Genomic DNA, 23592 nt, shown 5'->3' with positions numbered 1-23592 from the left:
TGTTTGCCCCGGACCGCTCCAGAAGTCATGCCCAGGATTTCAGTCTGTACATTCCTTTCCTAAAACTTCCCACTTTCCTCCCTTCTGCCTTTTATAAGTATGCCCACTTGTTGGAATATGTGTGCATAAGGAATCAGTTCTCTGGTGCCTAGTATAGGTTCTTTACATTTTTCTTTTTTTATTTTATATATAGTAAAGTTGTTTGTGTTTACAGTCACTTTCTCTCACTCTCTTTCTTCATAAATGTATTTTGTGGTATCCCTGTTGAGATCCCTCCTGGCATAAACAGACTTATAAGGCCCAGTATTATTCCTTTCTACAACCCGTCTAAAGCTAACTGCCCCTTCAAGTCCGGTTTGGGAATCAAAACTAAGACATCAAAATACCTTGAAGTCTTTCTGTTATAGCTACACCCGCATAAACATGCAAACAAAACATTATCCAAAGTCCTTAATAGTTCTCCACTGCCATGATCTACAAAAAAGAGCAATGACTGTATTCTTTCACTGGGGCATAAATCTTGAGAACACTTTTTTTTTTCATCAGGTTCCAAACAGATTTTCATGCATGCAAGCTGACCATCAACTCACATATAACTACACAGATGATGGCATTCTTCCCCTCGTCCCACTGAAAACTAGTTCTAAGGTCACAAAGGAGGGATGTGTTCTAATGAACCATTATGAATGGATTTTTCCCAATTCTACCTTGCTGCTCAAGCCCAGTACTTATCAAGGAGTGGACCATCTGGATTGGGAGATCCCTGAAAACCTTATGGACCAAACTGGATGCCTGAAGAGGGTAAGTCAGCAATAATCACCCCCTTTCCCTTTCTGAATCAGAAGATGTGTTTCAATCCAGTACATTAGATTTAGATATTGTACAGAAGGTGCCTCACCTAGTCCCATAATCAACAACAACCCAATCTTTAGATGTTCCTGTGATAGCATCATGGTGCTGAAAGAGTCCCAGGTTTCTCCTAGCCTCGGTCAGTAACTTGTAGTGTTCCACTGAAGGAAATACTTTCATTTTTTCATTTTTTTGGGACTGTGCCAAGGCCAAAGAGTAAAGAATTTCAGCAGCCCTAGAATGAAAAGAGATTTTTGTTACTAACAATATCATATGCAACTACATAGCAAAATGCTCCTAAAGCAGTTCTTTAAATACAATCTTAACTTTGATGTTCTCACTAGTTTTTTTTGCCTTCTCCCTTTTGATTCTTGTAGACCCAAGACAATATTCAGCTATTTTGGTTTCGTACAATTCTTAACAGAGGTAGCCATCAGAAAACCAAGAACATTGGTGAGGAGCATGCAACTGCGATGTCCCAAATCTTCTTTTCACCATTCTTTATCTTACAGACACACAGAGGGAACAGCATCACCAAAAGTGTGGCATTAAACACCAGCCCCAAATAAACACACTTTACTAAGGGTGCTGTGGCGCAGAGTGGTAAGGCAGGAGACATGCAGTTGGAAAGCTCTGCCCATGAGGCTGGGAGTTCAATCCCAGCAGCCGGCTCAAGTTGACTCAGCCTTCCATCCTTCCAAGGTCGGTAAAATGAGTACCCAGCTTGCTGGGGGGTAAACGGTAATGACTGGGGAAGGCACTGGCAAGCCACCCCGTATTGAGTCTGCCATGAAAACCCTAGAGGGCATCACCCCAAGGGTCAGACATGACCCAGTGCTTGGACAGGGGATACCTTTATCTTTACCTTACTAAGGGTGCATAAACATCACACACTCTCAGATATCAACACTAGTCAAAGACAAGACTGTTTATACCCAGGGATCGAACAGCAGTGTGATGCTGCGTGAAATGCTATCCAAATTGCAGATTAATACAAATATTGAAATTATGTAAAACAGGCAGAGAGGCTAGATGTCCTAACTCATAAATAAAGCTGCATAGGTACTACCCAAAATGCCTGACAACCAGCTTCAGAAATATTTAGCATTATGACCAGCTCTGTTTCTTAAAGCAAAGCAATACTCTCTCCAATATAATACTTGTTCAGCTACCATCTGCATCATACTCCATTTCCATGTTTAACTCAAGTGTGTTTGATGGGTTTTTGAGTGACACATTTTGAAAAGTTCAAAACCGGCATAAGCACTCTAACTGAACAGCTAATTTCAGCTCTATGCTAAGCCATTACACAAGAAGTCCCACTGGAGGAAGACTTAAACTGAATCCTCATAATCATCAGGCTAATGAACAATCACCAGTCTTCCCCAGCAACAAGTCACAGTGCACAGTAGCAAATCATTACATTCTACCACAAATCTTTAAAGCACTTTTCTGAAGTGCTTTTCTGAAGGAGTTGTTAGCCAGGATGACCAATAAGAGTTTCCAAGTGTATGTGGGGCTTTTTCTTACATGCTGTGCTGAAGCTTCACTTTTGTGTAAGTAGCCCTTTGGGCTCTGAAGTGGTATCAGTATTGTGGAGGGTGATAGTATCAAGAAAAACATGGGGCTGGCACCAATAATTTTGGAGCAGAGCTCAACTTGTAAAATGGAATTTCCAGTCTCTATTTGGCCTCTGTAGCATTCCATGCAGTGCTGCCTCCTCAGTTCAGGGACCAACAGGAACATAACTTTGTGCAATATGAGGAGCAGGCAATGGGATTTGCATAGGTTAAGAGGGAGAGAACCTTTAACTCATGGAAATACACCGTTAAGATCCAACTCGTTATTGGTCCTGTTTTAAATTATCTTCCCAGATTCAGGGTACACCCTGTATAGCTTGTGTATCCATCAGTTCTCTTCCAGCCAGTTGTTTGTTTGGAGTATTATCTAGATGAGTCTGAGTGAATCAAGGCTTTCTCCTGGCTGCTGCCCTCTCCTGCCATTGCTTCTGTGCCATGACTTAGCCAACTTGTTGTAGTGGTTAAGAGTGGCAGCTTCTACTCTGGTGAGCCAGGGTTGATTCCCCACTCCTACACAATGCAGCCAGCTGGGTGACCTTGGGCTAGCCACAGTCCTGTTAGTGCTGTTCCCACAGAGCATTCCTGTCAGAGCTCTCTCAGCCCCACCTACCTCTGTTGTGGAGAAAGGAAGGAGAGGCACTTGCAAGCCATTTTGAGACTCCTCTGGGTAGTGAAAAGCAGGCTATAAAAACTCTTCTTCTGCTTCTATAGCAGAATAGACAGTTGTTCACATGCACAGGTGTCCTAGGCCCAACAAGAACTGTGCCAGGGAACATCAACGTGATCTAATCAGGACCTCACCTTACATGTAATCAAGGGCGTTCAAGTAAGACAAGTTTGCCTGGTGACTGGGTGTATGCAAAGTGTCGCATGTGCATGTGACTACAGAGTTGACTTTTAATATATTGTTATTTAATATTTTACAGACCTCTCTTCTGTAAAACAGGGAATTTTCCCGGAACCCTCTTTCAAAGAACAGCTCATAATTCAGAAAATACTTGACAAGGATGGGGAACAACAATTGATTTTGGGAGACTTGCCAAGAAGACATTAGAGATGGCCACAGTAGCATCTACCATCCTTCCCTTCATCACTTCCTTGAGGTGAATTGTCATAAGGTGCTTTGCAAATCAAGCAAGAGCAGCAGTTGGATCCCATAGGGCAGAAGCAGTTCTACTTAAAAGGGTATTCCCAATGGTCTCGCTCCATGGTTTTCAAGAGCACACTGCAACAATTCTGCACTGCTCTTTCTAGCTAATACCTCAAGCTTTGTGTAGCACCTCAAAGTAACCTAATAAAGTCTCAAACTGAGCCTGAAGGAAATATTTTAAAACCCAAAATTACTTGAACTACACAGTCAGAACATTCCCCCCTTAAAAGACACTGCAAAAGCTTATTGATTCTAGTACTAAAGTTCTGAGTTGCCCTTCTCTCAGTCCTCTCTCTTCTTCTCCATACTTACTTGACTTTTTTCCCTTTCCTTTTGCTCTTTATTACTTGTTAACTCCTGATAGAAATTGTGGGCTAAGGCCAAATTCAGAAATAATCTGGAAAATCATAAACCTTCAGAATTTGGGGTATGGGCATATGCTGCCAAAAGAGCCCATTTTCTTTCATTTTGCCATAGTGCTTAAGTAGCATGTTACTTTTACCCAAATGTTTAAAATACTTCAAGTTTAAAGCATAAATACCACAAAGCTGTGTGCTCAGCTTAGTTATTTTTGATGTCATGAAAAAAAGCAAAAGTAATTTCAACCAAAATATCTATCAAAACAAATAGCATATTATTAAAGTATAGAATTCTATCTTCTCCATCATATTATGGCTCCCATTCCATTATCTGCTGTTTATATTAACTAGGATTGCTCCTTTTAGAAAGTTATTGTCTGCTGCCAAATTCTATTGAAACCAATATAACATTAGTATTTCAACGGTGTTTGTTACATGTATATTATTACAACATCAGAGTACAATACTCAATCTGACTTCGCTTACCTTAAATATGACTCTAAAATCCTATCTAGCCGTTTGTAGAAAGGACGTGATGTAAAATATCCACTCCAATAGTGGTGATCTCTGTCTGCATACGTAAAGAAATCGCCACTCAAAACAGGAAACACAGAACTATCTTTTTTTTCATCCAAACCACCTGCTTTGTGCAATGCCTGAAAGTAATCTGATAAAGTCCCAAACTGAGCCTGAAGGAAATAACCAAATGGTCAAAATTATTTGAACTACACACAGTCAGAACAACAGAAATACTTAAAATCTGAGGCATAAGTAGCACAGGATTTTTTTCACATATCTCATTTTTGAATTCATTTCATCTATCAACCAAGGGCAGACACACAAGAACATGGAGTTGCCTTATATTTTATCGAACTATTGATTAATCAAGGTCAGTATCTACTCAGACTGGCAGCAGCTCTCCAGGGTCTCAGACATAGTTTTTTTCACAACAGCTACTATATAGCCCTTTTAAATTGGCGATGCTAGGGATTGAATCCGGAATCGTCTGCACACAAAGCAGATGTTCTATGACTGAGCTGTGCGTCCCCATTAGATGTATGAGGAAGGTAAGAATGAGTCTCTGGACATGCTCATGATCAGAGTTATGTGCACTCCAAACAGCTTGGCCCAAGGGGAAAGAACATGGTGTTCTTTGCCTTTCTCCCTTTGGGTAGACCTGAGCTGGCAACTATGAACAGGCCAGAGAGGGACAGCCTTTCTGGTTAAGCATGAGATGAAACAGTGTACTGATGGAGGAAAGTGGATTGACAGAGAATTTCCAGCCCTTTGTCCTGCCTCTCTCTGACCTTTTCCGTACCAAGAATCCAGCCCAGTGCAGTGCTCGTCCGGTTGTGGAGCTAACTTCCTGTGTTCCCTTGCCTGAGTCATGTCAGGCCAGTGACTGCCCCAGAACGAAGCCAATGTCATCTGGAGATGAAAATTGGTCCCGCAAATGGACAAGCACTGTATCATGATGGAGTCCTGGTGCAGATAAGGTTCCCATCCCTGTCTTGCAATGTCATACAGATCCCTACTTTACATGGCAACTTGTCGTATCAAATTCAGCTAATAGCTGGAGGGCAATTTTACCATTGGGAAACAGAAATTTAAAGAATTATGTAATTTTAAAATCTTTAGTTATCTAGGCACACTATGTGTGTCTCCAAGCTTAATTAGGACAAAACCTGAACACACACATAGGTCACCTTAACATGCTGTCCCTGACTTTCCTTGTTCTTCTAGTTTAAGCCCATTGAGGTAAATGGTGTTAGACTGGAGTAACTAGCTGCCATTCTAGTTCTCTTTCCTCTACAGACCACATATTTTTTCAACATTAAAAAAACTGCTTGAGACTGAAATTAGAAAGAGGCTGGTTTAGCATGACCATGTTTTACAAAAATTAACAGAATTACCTTAACATGTAACTCAGGCTGAGAATTCATATAGTCAAAAAGTCTCTGATAATTCTGGTACTGCTGATCCCATTCCGAACTTTCAGTGTAGCGGAAATCGTCTCCTAATGGAACCAACAAAACTTTGGTACGAAAGAGCTTTGACTTCTTTCTGTATTGATCTAAAATCATCCAAGCCCTTTGAAAAGAAACAAAAAAAAAGAATGGGTAAACCAACATCTCAGAATAACCACCCTGATCTAGTGCTGTACAGTTCTAATAGATCTGCACTAGATTTTGGTCTAAGCCAAAATTTGCCACAGACATGTTTCCCTCTCCTTTTCCACTCAGATAGTGATTAAGTATTCTTGAATTGAAATAAACTCCTGTGATCTCCTGACATCCGAATCCGAGCATTTCGGTGAATCACACTCTGCTTACCTCCCACAAACCAATGCCTGAATTCAATGCCTGAATTCATATGTGACAGTGAACCAGAACTTGTTTCAACCCAGTATCCTAAACCATGTTTGTGAAACCCAGAAGCAGGCAAAGCTAATTTGGGACAAAGCCAGTGAGATAATCTTACACTCAAAAAAGTGTCCTCAGCATAGCAGCATGACTTTAGTTGTGTTTTAATCAATGTGAGCGACACAAGATATTGCAATATTATTGCAAGATGAACTTTTAAAAATAGAATCCATTTATAAAACTTATGTACAAGAAAATAGAGCACACATAGCAGAAGAAAGTTGGGTGTTTGAGATGGTCCTCAAATATTTGGAATAAACTTTAAACTACTTTCTACAGGTGAAACTGTTCACAGTATAAATAGCAACACACCTTGTTCTCACATTGCCTACACACAATATTTCTCTCTAGATTTTGCATAGTTGCAATTTTTGTAGTTTATTAAAGCATTTATATCCCACCTTTTCCAGTTGAAGACAGCTTACATTAGGAGTAAAAACAGTCCCAGCTAAAATCAAAGCATGTAGTTTATTTCTGAGTACAACTACAAGGACCAGCTTTTGCTCAGAAATCCTTCCAAGTGTGTTCATTTTTAAGATGGACAAACATTTTATGACAATTCTGTTTAATGGAAGGAGTTGGATTTCTAAAATAGAGTCTCCATCAGATACGTATTGAAATACACCTACTGAATTTCAAAGAAACAATAGCTGACCAAGTATTATGCAATTAAAAAAATGGATCTCTCTCTCTCTCTCTCTATCCAGAGTTGTTTAAATTTTTCATAGGTCAAAAATTATGAATCCTCTAACTCCCAAGGTTTATATGCAAAGAGATACAAAGTTCAGTTCTGTCAGTTACTGTTGTTTCTGAGGTTTGTATATTTTTCAAACTTATAAGAGCTATCAATTTTAAATAGATAGGCATACTCAATTTCAATACTCATTTAGAAAACAACCGAAGGGCAGTAACAACCATCTGGTTGTCCTCAAGCAGTATAAGCCAGAACCATTTTTTCAGTAACTGGTCCAAAGGCCTCAGGGACTTGAGTGGTCTCCAAGCATGAGAGTTTGTGCAAGCCACCTGCCAGGTCATAAGCAGCATTCTAGACTCTTGTAGCTGGTTTTTGGCCCGGGCAATAATGCCAGAAACCCCCAAGCAATGTTTCTTTAAGTTAAAAAATAAAATAATTGTCCCTTTAAGGAATATAGGAGGGCAAAGGAGTCAGATAAGTATATGATAATAATACTAGAGATATTTGAATATATGGTGACAGTGGCTAGAATCATCTATGCAGTAAAATGGAAATTATACATATGTCCAAGCTTAGAAGAATGGTAAAACAAACTTGTCAATTATGCAGTAATGTCAAAAGTCACAACTTATTTGAAAAACAGATCAATTTCAAAATCTGAAGGGAGTTCAAATTACATAAGCAGGAGACAAACTTAGAATAAAAATCTTTTTTTTTAGTCATGAAAGCTCATACCTGCCACAAATATTGTTAGTCTTTAAGGTGCTACTGTACTCTTACTCTTTTCTTTTGCTACAGACAAACTAACATGGTTGTCCATCTTGATCTAAAAGCTTCCAAGTTATACATTCATGTATTTGGAAAACCCAAATATTACTCTGGATTTAATACCTTCATGAACTTTGTGGAACACTCACCTATGTTGAACGTTTCCAGAATGAATGGCTTCAGGAGGAACTCGCCAGGGGCAATTGACTCTGCCACCAGGTAAGCGCTTAAAATCAAACTGGCAGCAAATTTTAGGATCTGGTCCACAAGTATGAGGAACATCATAGCTATAAAAAGGCATCATGTGGCAAAGAATATCTGTGCTGGATCCCGAATCTAGAATTTTTTAAACAACAAAATAAAGATACAGAAAAGGAATATTATAGTCTGGCTTGGAAAGAGCAAGTTTGACTTTAACCAGTTCATAGAGGCTGCATTCAAGTGTTCATGGTAAGCACAATCATGTGTGGTTTTCTGTGCCAGCATATTCCTTTCCCCTTTCCATCATGTGCAGAACACAAAAGAAAGCTTTCTTGTCTGGAAACCCTTCAAGCACTCTCCAGTAGCATCTAAATGCAAAATAAATAGGAGCTTGTTCCCCACAAAATAGAATGCTGTGGCTTTTGTTTGAAGGCTTGACAATCTAAAGCTTTGGATCATGCATAAAGGAAAGAGATAGGGGATAGAAAGCAGGTCATTTGTGGAGTGCAGCCAGAATTCTGACCTATATCAGCAATTCACTTCAATTCTACTTTTTGAAACTTTTCATACTACTGCCACAGTCCAGGAGTCTGCATGTGCAACATATGCAAACCCCACTGTGTTTTTCTCACGATTTGTTATAATAAAAAAATGTTCACCAACTCCTCCATAGAAGCCACCATCTTCAGCTGTTCATTTAGCAGCTATAACTGTCCGTCATGTTCCTGTTCATTTAGTGGCTATAACAGTCATGTCCAGTCACCTAGTATATATTGCAAGCCTGTGCAAGAAGCTAGCAATAACTGCCAAGATCTCACCACCTCGAAAACCACTCACACTATGTTGCATCTCAAGAAGCTCCCATTACTTAATCAAATGTCACTTGCCAAGTATATGTCCACACATTAATCAAAAACATTTGTTATGGATTATTAATAACTAGACAGAATTGCACCTTAGTAAAGGATACAGCAGAGAACTCTGATTAAATATGTCAAGAAGCCCTGGAATTCAATAGATAACCAGCTAAAATAGGATTGATAAATTGTATCAGAGCTCCATAGCACCACAGTCTTTTAAAGAAGAAAAAGAAAACTAAACATATCCTCTTAACCTAACCACTTCTGTGCTCAGAAGCCAACCTCATTTCATAAAGATTTCCAAAGATACTAACTCAAGAAAAAGCACTTTAAAAGTCATTCTCTAACCTTTTCCACACTGAACCTTAGACTCCATAGTCAGAAATAAAATCAATGCTTGCAATCCTTATTCTATTCTTTATCAAACCTTCAGCCTTCTATAGTCTACACACAGCTATTACTTTCATTTTCCTTCAAATTGTATATTCTGAAATCCTGTTATTGTTATTAACTCTATCCATTCCCTACAAAGGAAAAGTAACAAAATACCACTATATGTTAGAAAAAGCATCCAACAATGCAGTATAACTAAACATTCCTGGAATTTATCTTGACCAATATCATTCAGTCTTTCCAGACTGGTATGCACCTTAAATTCTCAGGTGGCAGCATAGACCCAGATAACTGTAAGCACATGACCAGAAGTCATAGGACAGGAAGATGGGGACCAAGAGCTATGACATTATCAGTGGTCAAAATCGGAATCATGTACAACAGGCCAAAAGAGGAAGTTCAACCTGAATACCAGCTGATGTACAGTAATGGGGAGTTAACAGGTATCCTCTCTACCACTCAGCATCCTCACCACCTGCTGTTCCTCTCTCAAAGAATACATGGTACCCCCTTGCTCTCTACAGCAGGTCCTTCCAAAAAGCAGTCAAAAACTCTGCTCTGTTCTGAGTTTTTCTTAATTGTCTTGTTTCTGTTAATGAACTGTAAGTTTTTTATGTTTATTCCTGCTGTCTTCTGTAGATTTTATATGTGACATTTTACAGTTTTAGGCTGCTGTTACTGGTATTTTGTAGTTTTTTCTTTTTTGTATTTCTACATTTTAGATTTTGTAAGCCATCCTGAATTCTTTTATAGAACACCAATATAGAGAACAGCAATTGTACATGTATATGTAATGAATAAGTACATAACATGCCTAAAATGCAAAAATATTAGAACATCGAAAAGCAGAGGTGATCATTTCTCTTCAAAGACCTTGTACAATAGAAAAGAGTTTTAGTTGACACTGAAACATCTGCAAAAGAAGGGCTACACTCAGCTCCTGGAAGAGGAGGAACTACAAAGGAATCTATCCACACAGGAAATCTTCATGTAGGTCCTCACCAAATGTATCCATGGCAACAGAGGTACCTACAGAAAAAGCCCCCCTCATATGATCTCAATACATACGTAGATATGTATGGGTCAAGTGAGTCCTCCAATTACTGTAGACCCAAACTATTTACAGCATTTAGATCCAAAACAGCACTTTGTACTGTCACTAGAAAGAAGTCAACAAATGACATGGAATAGATGTCACAAGCTTGCCATAGTAAGTCTCAGATAGCATTCTAGTTGCTACATTCTGAATCAGTTAAAGCCACCCCACAGAGATATTACAATCGTTCTATCTGGATCCTGCCAAGAAATACTCAACAGTGGCCAGATCTGCCTCCTCCAGAGATGAGTATACAATTAGTGTAAGCACCTAAAAGGTGTGTGTGTGTGAGGGGGGAGAACCCATTCTTCACCATCTCTGTCACCTGTTTGCATAGAAACAAGAAAGAGTCCTGAAGCACACGCACACACACACATTCCAGTTTGCAAACCTACTCTTTCAAGAGAAATACCACCTCACTTAGAACAGGTGATACATGTGCTATTAATCTGCAGCTGTTCTGTTTAGGTTAGATTAGCATGACAGAAGGTTCTGACACAAGATCATGTGAAAAACAAGTTACATACCCCAGTTTTGTCTCCAAAAAAATTCTAGTGTCTTCTGGGTTGCAAAATACTTTTTAACTGAATAATGGACTCTCTGTATAAGCATATTGGAAAATCCAGCTCGTTTCAAAAGATAAGCCATTGTTGGTGAATGCCCAAATGGATCAATTGCCCAGCCAGACTTTGGCTTTACTCCTGATGAAAACAATAAAAGTATTAAAAACAATACATTTCTACAGTGCAGAAGTATAAAGGTTACTTAGTTAACATCACATTCCATAGATTATTTTAACTGTGGATGGTGAAGGGAGTGGCTTGTGCTGTCACATCAACAGCAACATCTGAAGGGTTTATGTCTTACTCCTTCAGTAAGTGCTAATGAAAACAGTGGAAACTATCATATTTTAGTTGAGTGGAATGCAATTGGGTGGAAAGGTGGAATGCAAATGTTTTAAATACAAGCTTTGACAAGAAAACCAACAGTTTCATGAATTAACACACAGGGCTCACACCTTACCTGAAAAAAACCTATTGTAGTTCTGCAATTTGTAACTAAAAAGAATGTCATTGGTAATACAGCTTCCTTCCTAAAATAGCAAACAGCACAGCTGACAAGGACAAACTTATGAACCAGCACTGGCATTAACCCACCTAGAGTCTTCTCCAACCACTGGTGTCCTTCTATCATCTGGTCAATCAAAGCAAAATAATGGGGAGAAGCTTCATCAGGCATGACCCATCCTCCTGTTACTATTTCAAACTGTTCATCTTCTATTAACCTGAAAAACACATTTACTGAACTTTTATTTACACATGGAACAATTTCTAAGCAGACACACTTTAAAAAATGCTGAGAACGAGTCACTCAAATAAAGCAAGGAAAGGTTCTTCCGTTGTAAAAAGGGAAACATTTTAATCATTTGCATCATACTTCAGAAGCACATTTGAAAATCTAGTAAACTCAGATATACTTGATAAAAAATGAAATGCCACATTCATTTTAAGGGTAATGTGGACAGCAAACCATTGCATTGTATTGCTTTAAAATGTATTTGCTTATTAACTTCTACCCTGCTAAAGAACACTTAAATAAATCTAGAGCATACATTCCACTTTATAGCTTGATGGAAATACAATTAAAAATATAATTTAAATTTTTTGTGCGTATGCTTTCAAAGAATGCATAGATGTAGCAGATATGCCTTAACCAATGCCAACAGGTTCTAAATACCAATAATAATTAGGGCATGACAGTATCAAAGAAGACACTATCTGCCACCAATAATTTCTGTTAAGTGGTATAACATTGTATAAACTGAAAATGAATCAAATCTAAAAATAGTATCACCTGAACCCTGTCTATATGCACTGGTTCAGTTCAGTATCCAGCCAATATCCGAATCGCCACCAATAAAAACACAGAGAGAGAACTCAACAGCTGACAGGTTCCTTCATTTGTACTATATTTTAGAACATGCAGATGCTGCATGAGACACGCATGTTGCTTTCTTAATGCTGGACAATGCTTAATTTCTTAATACCTCCTGCAGTCTCTGATACATGAAAAGGACCCTGCCTGCCTCCTACAAAGCTCAACAAGATGCAAGAGTCCTCTCCTGAGTCCTCAATGAGAAGGGATTGATATGCTGCTGGACATTTCACCGTGTTGCAGAGTTGCTGCTATCAAGAGGATTGGTGTTTCTACTGCTAGTCAGAAGACAAGTCAACAAAGGTGGCTTTTCCTCCTCTAGCACAAAGTAAACACACAGATAAGTCTGTACTTTCTTCTAGCATAAAGATCTCTGCTCACTCAAACATGATTACTAAGTAAACAGGATGAATCAGGTGTACATGACAAGAATAAAGTGTGCTACATTTTTTAAAGTAAGAATTGGAAAAATTCGTCCAAATATTTCTACCTCTCCCTGTGTGCACATGCACACACAATACAGTTCCAAGGGCTTGGGCCAATTAATAGGTACTATCACCATTTTATCCAGATTCCAACTGACCACTGCTGGAAGCTGAGTTACAGATGCAGACAGACAAACCTTATCCAGAAAATAAATTATTATGCATTTGCTTGTATAATATTGTACTACTCAGCATTATGATTAAACTGCATTAAAATATATATAGTCTGCTGCCAATTTTTTAACCACATCAGAATGATCTCAGAACCTTAAAATGTACTGCTTATGGATCTCGGCATAAGAAGGTGCAATCAGGCTGATTATGTATTAGAGCCATGAAGCACAATGTTGCATATTTATGTTCCACTGCAATATTATTAATGAATTAATGAATTATAATATTGAAGATGCTGGAAGCTAGAAGCAACCTCTTTTTCAAAGGGCAAAGAAAAAATGGAATTAACTGTTGATTTACATGCTTTATGTCAACAAAGCAATACAAAGTTAATTTGTTTCTCCTTGCGAAGGTAGATAGCACCAAATTTTGAATAGTAATTTTATTTTCACTTGCTGGCCTTATTTGTATTTTCTAATTCTATGACTTGGTTAAGCTGTCAATTAGCTTCACAAACTGTCCAGCCTGACTAGCACACTGAGTTAATAAAGCCTTTCTGACCTGCCCATCAGTGAATGACAAGCAGTTCATGCATGTTTCATCAACAGATTGCACCAAACATTCAAAAATCATTACTATCTCAGTTCAGAAATAACAACTCACCCAAGGCCATGTAAATTAGTGACAAATACATGAAGCACTGCTGTAAACGAACGTTATGGTTTTAAGAACTCAAGAAGCCCACAATTTACGGGGGGGGGGGGCAGTGAACTGCTACCCCATCTTAAAAATGTGGACAGAAGAATCAGCAGATGTTTAAATAAACCAGAAAATATTAAGGGATGCTGGAGAGAACAAGACCTGAATCCCACATCATCATCATTTTATATACCACTCTCCCATATGGCTCAGGGTGGTGTACAATATATAATACAGTGGTTCTCAACTTTCCTAATGCTACGACCCTTTAATACAGTTCCTCATGTTGTGGTGACCCCCAACCATAAAATTATGCAAGTGTTCTTTCACAGAAATTAAACCGAAACTGACCAATGGCATGAAGATCCATTGTTCATGATTGTATATAAATTGTTTTTTCCCCCGGGGGCGCTGCTGGAGTGGCTGGCAGCCGAGTGCATGCGCCTGCAGGAGGAGCGACATCAGTGGTGGCGTACCCCCCTGGCCAACCTGCTTGCTCTGCTACAACCCCTGTGAAAGGGTCGTTCGACACCCAAAGGGGTCCCGACCCCGAGATTGAGATCTACTGATATAATACATCAATAAAACGTAAGTATTCAAACCTTAAACCAATAAATAAATCAGAATATTAAAATCTCAACACATCAATATCTCAACATTTCAGCAATTTTCCAATGCAATATATTATTAATATTCTTGTCAGAAGGCTTTGACCTCAACTGTCAGCATTTTTGTTAATGTAAGAGGTATGTGGATTGCACCTGAAATCTCAAAAACTGCTCCAGATCTTGATGGCAATTTGCTTGAGTGGATCTCTTATTTTTTTGTTGTTGTTCCCTCAATCTCCCCATGGGTTTGCAAGGAAGAAAGAAAATGGCTGCCTATCAAGAAATTTAGATTTAGCAGTCATAGTACAATTCCTACTCTAGGGAGAAATGGGTCTATTTTGACAGCTTTCTGGAGCAGATGAACACGAGCAGTGCTTAGACTTTAAAAGATGACTTAACTACCACCTTGTTGAATTAGGTTTTGTTTGTTTATTTTCAATGGTAACCAAGGAGAGTCCTTCATATGCTGATGGCCTTTCCAGGCACTTCACATTTTGATATTAACTGTTCATACTTATAGAATTTTGACAAAGAAGTACTGTCCAACTGTACTGCAAGAAACAAAGTCCAAACTTTGCAGCACAACACTTCTACAATTATTCCACACTCAGCTCTAATACGTTTTTGAACTAAATTGTAGGAGATCCATATAATAAAGTATGTCATTCAAACCTTTTCACAGCATCCTTCTTTTGGCTATCTATTCCATCCCACCACTTAGAAAAATATGAGATTTCAGACCACATAAATTTCCTTCCTTTGTCTTCTTGCAGCTTTACAACCATGTTATTGAGAATATGCTGTGTCTGATCTCTGAAATAGTCATCAAATGTCTTCAGCCAACCTAAAAGATAAGAACAAATAACTACATAGTTTCTTCCCAAAAAACAGTTACCATGTTTTTTTAAGTGACTGACGTTCTACTGGGACCAGCTGATAAACTGAGTGGGATCTAAAAGTCACACTATGCTAAACAGTGCAGCATTCACACTTGTGAAGCACATCTTTTCCACCAAAGGAGGGATCCCCATCCCAGCCAAAGGCAGGCCTCACTGTCAAAAGAACGGAGCCTTTGGATCCAATCCAAGAACTTCAATAAAATCCACCCAGAAAGATTTTAAAACATGTTGTTGTTAGGTGCGAAGTCATGTCCGACCCATTGCGACCCCATGAACAAAGATCCTCCAAGCCTTCCTGCCCTCTACCATTTCCCAGAGTCCATTTAAGTTCACACCCACTGCTTCAGTGACTCCATCCAGCAACCTCATTCTCTGTCATCCTCTTCTTCTTTTAAAACATACATACACCTTAAGTTGCATTTTAACATTTCCCAGAAAAAGTCTGCAGGTAATGCTAACTAGCGATGTGCACTAATTTTTGACAATGGAAAAATGTGCAACAAAATAATCCGTGTTGTGATTAAAAATGAATATATTATAAATAGGGAAACAACAAATATTTTTTCATTTTCACTTATACATGGGTTCCCAGTTTAAAGAGTTCTGATTCTTCCAAGAAATTATGAAAATGAAACTAATGAGAAACCTTCCCAGTCAGGAGATTAAAGAGATCTTGCAATGAAGCCTTGTTTTCTGTTACATTTTTACACTGACAACTAGACAGCTACTATATGAGCAGCAGCTATCCCAGTTATTGTGTTTCTGCCAGTGCTACTCCCAAAGACCCTGTGTTTACAGATTTCTTCTGCTGCTTTGCAAGCAGCACTGTTACCCTGTGACTGACAGTGTGATTGATTTTTGGTTTATCGTAGTATAGGAAGCAGTGTTGCTATTTCACTACTGTGAAGCTCCAGGATTCCCTTTAGGGTAAAACTGTGTGCTACATCTACACTCTCTCTGAAGGCCAAAACAGACATGACAAATCTCATGGTTCAGATTAGAACTATATAGAAATAAAAGGGGAGATTTAACTCTGCAAGTCTCATTCAGTCCCATTCCCAGTAATGAAAACCAGTCTCATCTCTGCCCTGCCCACAAAGCTATCTGCCTTCACTACATGTCTTTCTTACGCTGACCACTGAGCAACTCTTTCTGGTAGAGTTTTGTTTTTAATCCATTCAGGATTCTCCCTTGACAATCTGCTCATCATTTTTACTGGAAGAGACTAGGGGCCATTCCGCACATCTAAGAACATAGTGTTAAGCTAGCGCAATTGCTTAATGCTATAAAAAATTGTGCCCCCCGCCATTTCTCACCTCCTCGCACTCTTGCCTCCTCATGCTTTCTCCCACTTCATGGCACTCCACACGGCTGATTAAAATGGCGAAGGAGAGGGACTCGCTATACCCGCAAGTCTCCCCCCGCCTGTCAATCATGGCAGCCAGCCAATCACCTTTCTCCCTGCTTTAAAGGGCAAGCATTATCTTTTTTTTTTAAGTAAAAGTTCTCCATTGCTATGCCTATGCATATAATCATAGATACCTAATGCATAGTTTAATGTCACCCAATTTTGGAATTAAGATACTTGATGAAGATAAACAGAAGTCATTATTTTCCTAATTTTTTGGGGGGAGAGGGGGTTGAGAGGCATGCTTTGTGCACCAACTGGTGGGTGGAATTTTTTTCTCTCTGCCAAATTCAAGCAATGTGTATTCATTGCTCCAGGCAGCTTGTTACCAAAAAAAAAAAAAGCCTCATTCCAGGGAGAAGGAAAAGAGAGGTGGGCACGAGCAGGCGCTGGAGATGGAGATCACACTACTTCTGGCCCACTTTGGTTACACACAGCTATTTTGCTAATGGTTGCTGGTTGCTCTCCTCCCGCTTGTGCAACTTAGTTGGGGGAATTCACTTTATGCCATTCCCCAACTACCTCTTTATAATGGAGGATTTAGCTGTCAGTTTGCTGCTGGAACGCTGGATGCTGACAATGTGGTGTAAAATGTCAAAAAAAAAAGCATCTGCAAGAGATAACCCTTTTAACTACATTTTCTGAGTGCGGAATGGCCCTAGATATCCAAAGAGATACATCCAGAATAATGTTCCCCTTTCTGAATACCCAACACCCTTCTTATGCCTGCTATGTGATCCTACTATTTGATCTGACATTTTTGGATTAAAAAGGCTTTTTTTTCCCTGTGTGATCCCTCAATGCCTTCAATGGTTGCCAAACATCTGACTCTGCAAGTAAAAGAAAAAATGATTGTCTTGGGATTTCTTTATCCTATTTGAAATTTGCTAGGGAGTTTCCTTGAGTGAGGCGTACAAACTCATAAAGTGTAATCAGAAATGGACAGAAAACAAAGAAATAACAATGTAACTATGCATTCTGTCAATGAGATGAGTGGGAAATAAAAAAGACTGAAATATTATTAACAAATAATTGTTTGTAATTAAAAACAGAATTGTATGCTCCAAATAACCGCATTCTTGGGACCGCTAGATGTTTCAGCACTGTTGAAGTCAAGTAATGTGGACAGAGCAGAAAGGCCCATGAAGACCTACATTTTTTAAAGAAGTGAGACAGAAGGATTCAAAATAATAAGGTGTTTCTTATAAGAAATGTTAAGATTATCATACAGAGAATGAATGCACTAGCAATGAAGGAAGATAGGCAAGAGCTTAGCACCTGAAAGTGATCCCTGTTTTCTAAAATGATAACAAATGGGATATTTTCAAATCCCTTTGAAATGTTATTTTACCTGGATCATTATGTGAGTGGGGCAGAACAAAAACTTGAAGTGGCTCATTATCCCATTCATGTTCATCATACGTGATGTCAAATCCTTGCTTCCAAACTCCACCATCTGGATTATCAAAAGGAAGAATATCATAGACTTCTGGCATCTAAAATGGACAGAAGAAACAGGCAACAAGAGCTCACAAATCAGATGATGTACATGATTCTGTACTTTCATTAAGTAGCAAGTAAGGTAGTGCCAACAGATGCTATAAAATACTGGATTTATACTGGCATAATTGTTAAGTTTAATTTGTTAATTGTTAAGTGGTAAATGGACTTCGGGGAATGGTAGACTAGAGTGGTAGTCCCCAACCACCGGGCCGCAAAGACCCTGGCACCGGGCCGCGGCTTCCTCTCCCCCCCCCCCCCCGCAGTAAGAAACTTCCCAGGCTGCAAGCAAATCGGACACAAAAGCGGCCGATTAGCTTGTGGCCCGGCAAGCTACTTTTTGCGGGGGGGGGGGGGGGGACAAGGCCGAGCATGTGCAATACACATCTACCCCTAAATCTCCAGATATTTTCCAAATAGGAACTGACAGTCAAGGCCAGAGCAGACAAAAGGAAACAGGCAACTGGAGTTTTAAAAAGCTAGGAAAACAGGTGACAGACTTGTTAATGTAGCAATGCTAAGTATTGAGGAGGAAGGAATGGCAGAGGAGAGACAGATCTGTCTAGACAGAAGAGAATAGTAAAACAGAGGGTCAATGGCACCTCAAAGACTAACAACTTTTATTTCCGTACAAGCTTTCATGAGTTACAGCCCACTCTGTCAGATAGATAGGGAAAAAACACTGGACTGGGATATCTTATGGCGATATTTGTTGGGGGTCAAGACTTGATATAAATTACACTGAGTCTTTTAAGTGTAAATCTCAAAATTAGCTGTCTCCAATTATACACCTATTCCAATGCTGTCTGTCCACTAGGGTGGTTCTTTGGATGACTATCTCAAAAGAATACAACTCAACTGATAAAGAACAATAAACAAAATCTGAGGCTAATGAAAATTAGCACAACCACCTCCTTCCTCCTGACATCCGAGAAACAAGAATGACCACTAGTCATCAACATGGGTGAAAAGCGAACTGATTTTAAAAACAACATAAGGCTGGCAGCAAAAATATCTGGAAGATCAAGAGGGCACAGAACAAAGAGACAAACCAATTGTATCTGAGGAAGTCTGCATGCACATGAAAGCTCATACCTGAATAAAACTTTGTTGGTCTTGAAGGTACCACTGGATTTGCTCAAATCCATCAACTGTATGCAAGAGAGGGAAGGAGCAGATCTAGGGATGCCAGCCTCCTGGTGGGGCCTGAGGATCCTCCAAAATTACAAGTCATCTCCAGACTAAAGAGATCAGCTGGAGAAAATGGTTACTTTGGAGGGTAGACTCCATAGCATTATACAACCCAGAGGTCACTCCCTGCTCCACTCCCAAAATCTCCAGGTATTTCCCAGCCCAGAGCTGGTAACCCTGGCATCTGAGGAAATCCAAGTCTCTGTTTAAGCCAGGCTGACATGTACTGTCATCCCAGTGTGGGATGGTGTAGCTTAGCGGTCCCCAACCTTTTAAGGTTGAGGACCACCTCCGGGGGTGGTGAAGAGCCGGCGGCCCAGGCACCGTGCATGCGCGTTAGCGCCCCCTGGTGGCGAAAATGAGTATGCGCGGAGCTGCCGCGCATGCACGTTTTCACCACCAGAGGGTGCTAATGTGCATGCACGGCAACTCCACACATGTGCGTTTGTGCCTGCCGGCGTGCCAGCGGTAGCGCCTACCTCTTTCCCCCACACACAGCAAAAAGCTAGCTGGGCCGCAAGTGAAGCGGCTACTTTGGTGGCCGCTTCTCTCATGGCCTGGTGAGCTTCTCGCTGCAGGGGGGGAGGCAGGCGTCACGACCCGTCACCGAGGCCTTCGCGGACCGGTAGCGGGCTGTATACCCCCGGTGTAGCTGATATTATTAGGTCCCATATGGCACCAGTATATATGGGAACAAAGTAGACATCCAGGTCTGTTGCAGAATTTGGTTTGGGTGATCAATGGCTGTTAGCAAGAAGCTGTTTTAAGTTGGTCACAGTTGTATATGATCCATGTCTGAGATAATTGCATATTTGTATTCTGATGTGTCCTTTTGGGCTTATAAACTGCTTTTAATAATTTTGAAAAATGAGATGTATTCATATAATAATTTATTTTAATGTTCTAGGTGCAGTTTCTGAATCATCAGACCCTCAATTTGTTATTTATTTTACCTTTCGGTTCTTAATTCAATTTTTGGCCTCAGTTTTTCCTCCCTCTCTTTTTTGTTGGTTAGGATTGGGGGGGGGGGGGCTGCCTGCAAGCATGGGAAGATCTGCCTCTCAAACTATATGAAATAGAAATACTCTTATCCAGGAGAGGCTGCAGGTCACTCATCTGTTAATGTGGTTTAAATTGTGTGCTGTTGGTGACAATCAATGGTGTTCTGAAGCAGTCTAGTTCAATATTTCCATTTCAATATTTTAAGCATACACATTGAGATTAACATAGATGACAGAACTGTACATTGACATTTTTTGTTTTTAATGAGATCCATCTTTAAATAAAATCAGTGTTTCACCACACTGCTAAATAATGCTATAACCATGTAATGCCACACACAGTAACGAGATATGACATCTAATTTATTGGAGGTGCCAGCAACATGAACCAGTTATGTATCCTTAATCTATATGGAATGAAGAAGACAAAACTAAAAGATCTTTAAAACACAGTCATGCTCTACAGTATAACCCTGGCTGTAATGTGCAAGCTATTTCTACTATATTTGCACAAATATATGATCACCTTTTACTGGAATACCTACTTGCTTACAAGTATGTTTGATTAACTTCCTCAGAGGAACATGCAAATCAACCACCTTAACTGGGTTGAAAATCTACTGTTAGACATTATTTACATGAAGTATGAAGGAAATCTCTGCATTTCTTGAAAATTCACAGCACTTACCTGTACATTTGAAGTGTGGCTTCCACTTATTAAAGGAAACTTGCAATCTTCAGGATCTACTGAGATGTACATAGGGGCTAGAGGTGATAGCTCTGAGAAATTTCCTTGATTGAAGTTTATAATTTCTGGGGTACGTTGTCCATCCTTGACAGATTCACTCAAATTGATCACAGAATCTCTAATGTTTGAAATAATTTCATTATTTTCCGCTAGCAAGCGCTCCAAGTGATCTATTTTCTCTTGCAATATGGAAAGCTGACCCTGTTGAGATGTGCATCATTAGTTCACATTCAATCTACTCTGAATACATATATGAATGTCAAATATTTAAAGTATTTATTTACATTTCATTGTTCTAGAAAATGTATCCAAGAAGGCTTACAAAATATGTTCCAACATAGAATTTTGAAGCAGTTCATTGAAAAAAAGGGTTTATGAATATGTTAAATAGAAAGAAAACTAAACGCACAACTCATAACTATTTGCAAATGCAAAATTTTCCCAGGGTGGGGGTGGGGAATGCTGAAATAGGAGGAGGAGGAGCTTTTTTTTTATATCCTTTCACTACCCAAAGTCCAAAAGATGCTTACAAACACCTTTCCCTTCCTCTCCCACAACAGGCACTCCATAAGGTAGGTGGGACTAAGACAGCTGAGAGAATTGCTCTGTGATAACAGCCCTAAGAGCATTATGACTAGCCCAAGGTCACCCAGATGGCTGTCTGTGGAGAAGGGAGGAATCAAACCTGGTTCTCCAGATTAACCCCCCCCCTTAACCACTACACCATGCTCACTCTCAATAAAAATAGAATTCATGTACATTTATTTCCTATAATTCAAATTAAACTTCTTCAGAACAGTAAAAACAGAAGAAAAGCACACTCAAGATAAAGATAAGCCTTTTCAATGTTATCTTTTCAATGTTTGGCCAACATAGTTTAAACAACATGCTTATCCAGAAACTTGTTTCACTGTTAAACACAGCCCCCATTCAAAGTACTATTATTAGGATAACCCACTGTACAAGTACATCATTAACAAGAAAATTACTTTACATTAAGAAATGACACATTTTGAAATGGAATCTCAAACTCTGAAATTAATAGCCTTTCATAAAGCTGTCCTCAGGGTTTGCCTAACTACTGTAGAATTTTGGTCTAGATACATACTTAATTCAAAACATGTATGTCATGTCACACGACTGTAAAAAGCAGAACCACCAAAGGATAACTTCAACTGATTAGGGCTCATCCACAGAATCGCTTTTCTGCTCAGCAAAACACACTTCTCTTTTCTGGTTTACTGAGCACATTCTACGCTTCTTTCAAGTTAGTACATTTGTTATAAATGTGTGCTATAGCTTTCAGGCATTTAAAAACAGTATTTTGTACCTGGAAAAGTAATACTTCTACCTATGTTGTATCCTTGCTTTTCATGACTGTAGCATTGAATGTAGTTGTGTAAGTGGATATAAGCACAATACGAATATCAAATAGATGGCTTTTAAATGAATTCTGGGTGAAAGCTGACAAAAGCTTCAAAGCATGATTCACTAGACTACATCTTTTGAAGTGATCTTGTATGGACAAACAGCAACAGTCTGAAAACCATTCCCAACCTTCTTAGACATTCTTGCGAACAGTTTATAGACTGAGGGGCTGGACAAGGCAATCCAAAGGGACAACTGTGTAAACACACAATATTAATAAGACCTTAAAAGAACCTGGGAGTAAGGGTAGGATAGCGACAAAGAAGTTGAGGGTTGCTGGAAAGGGAAATATGTTACAGGTGTCCATATGCCAATGCTAGGAGTCTTTGGGCCAAGATGAGAGAGCTGGATTGCCTACTGCTAAAGAACAATTTAGATATACTAGGTTTCTCAGAAACACAGTAGAATGATGAAAATCTGTGGGATACAGTTATCCTGGATAACTGTATTGCTGGATCGGGGAAATTCGGTTGATGTCATTTACTTGGATTTTAGTAAAGCTTTTGACAAGGTTCCCCATGATGTTCTGATGGATAAGTTGAAGGACTGCAATCTGGATTTTCAGATAGGTGGATAGGGAATTGGTTAGAGAACCGCACTCAAAGAGTTGTTGTCAATGGTGTTTCATCAGACTGGAGAGAGGTGAGTAGCGGGGTACCTCAGGGCTCGGTGCTCGGCCCGGTACGTTTTAACATATTTATTAATGATCTAGATGAGGGGGTGGAGGGACTATTCATCAAGTTTGCAGATGACAACAAATTGGGAGGACTGGCAAATATTCCGGAAGATGGAGACAGAGTTCAACGAGATCTGAACACAATGGAAAAATGGGCAAATGAGAACAAGATGCAATTTAATAAAGATAAGTGTAAAGTTCTGCATCTGGGTCAGAAAAATGAAAAGCATGCCTACTGGATGGGGGATACGCTTCTAGGTAGCACCGTGTGTGAACGAGACCTTGGGGTACTTGTGGATTGTAAACTAAACATGAGCAGGCAGTGTGATGCAGCGGTAAAAAAGGCAAATGCCATTTTGGGCTGTATCAACAGGGGCATCACATCAAAATCACAAGATGTCATAGTCCCATTGTATACGGCACTGGTCAGACCACACCTGGAGTACTATTTGCAGTTCTGGAGGCCTCACTTCAAGAAGGACGTAGATAAAATTGAAAGGGTACAGAGGAGAGCGATGAAGATGATC

At 39.5% G+C, this 23592-nt stretch overlaps 1 protein-coding gene across 1 annotated transcript in view; it reads right to left on the bottom strand.

Annotated features, from left to right (window-relative positions):
- MAN2A1 (mannosidase alpha class 2A member 1) overlaps positions 1 to 23592 on the bottom strand; it is an 82493-nt gene that overhangs the window by 39944 nt on the left and 18957 nt on the right. Inside the window, exons 2-10 of the mRNA XM_077347755.1 lie at positions 20902 to 21162; positions 17873 to 18017; positions 14887 to 15058; positions 11531 to 11658; positions 10901 to 11074; positions 7973 to 8159; positions 5852 to 6029; positions 4425 to 4627; positions 899 to 1084 (exon numbers count right to left, since the gene is read on the bottom strand). Coding sequence (XP_077203870.1) covers positions 899 to 1084; positions 4425 to 4627; positions 5852 to 6029; positions 7973 to 8159; positions 10901 to 11074; positions 11531 to 11658; positions 14887 to 15058; positions 17873 to 18017; positions 20902 to 21162 — 1634 coding nt within the window. The remainder of the gene's footprint in view (positions 1 to 898; positions 1085 to 4424; positions 4628 to 5851; positions 6030 to 7972; positions 8160 to 10900; positions 11075 to 11530; positions 11659 to 14886; positions 15059 to 17872; positions 18018 to 20901; positions 21163 to 23592) is intronic.

The sequence above is a fragment of the Paroedura picta genome, chromosome 7 (assembly GCF_049243985.1).
Source record: "Paroedura picta isolate Pp20150507F chromosome 7, Ppicta_v3.0, whole genome shotgun sequence".
Lineage (NCBI taxonomy): Eukaryota > Metazoa > Chordata > Lepidosauria > Squamata > Gekkonidae > Paroedura > Paroedura picta.
The sequence above is the reverse complement of the archived record's forward strand: the minus strand, read 5'-3'. Positions and strand labels throughout refer to the sequence as shown.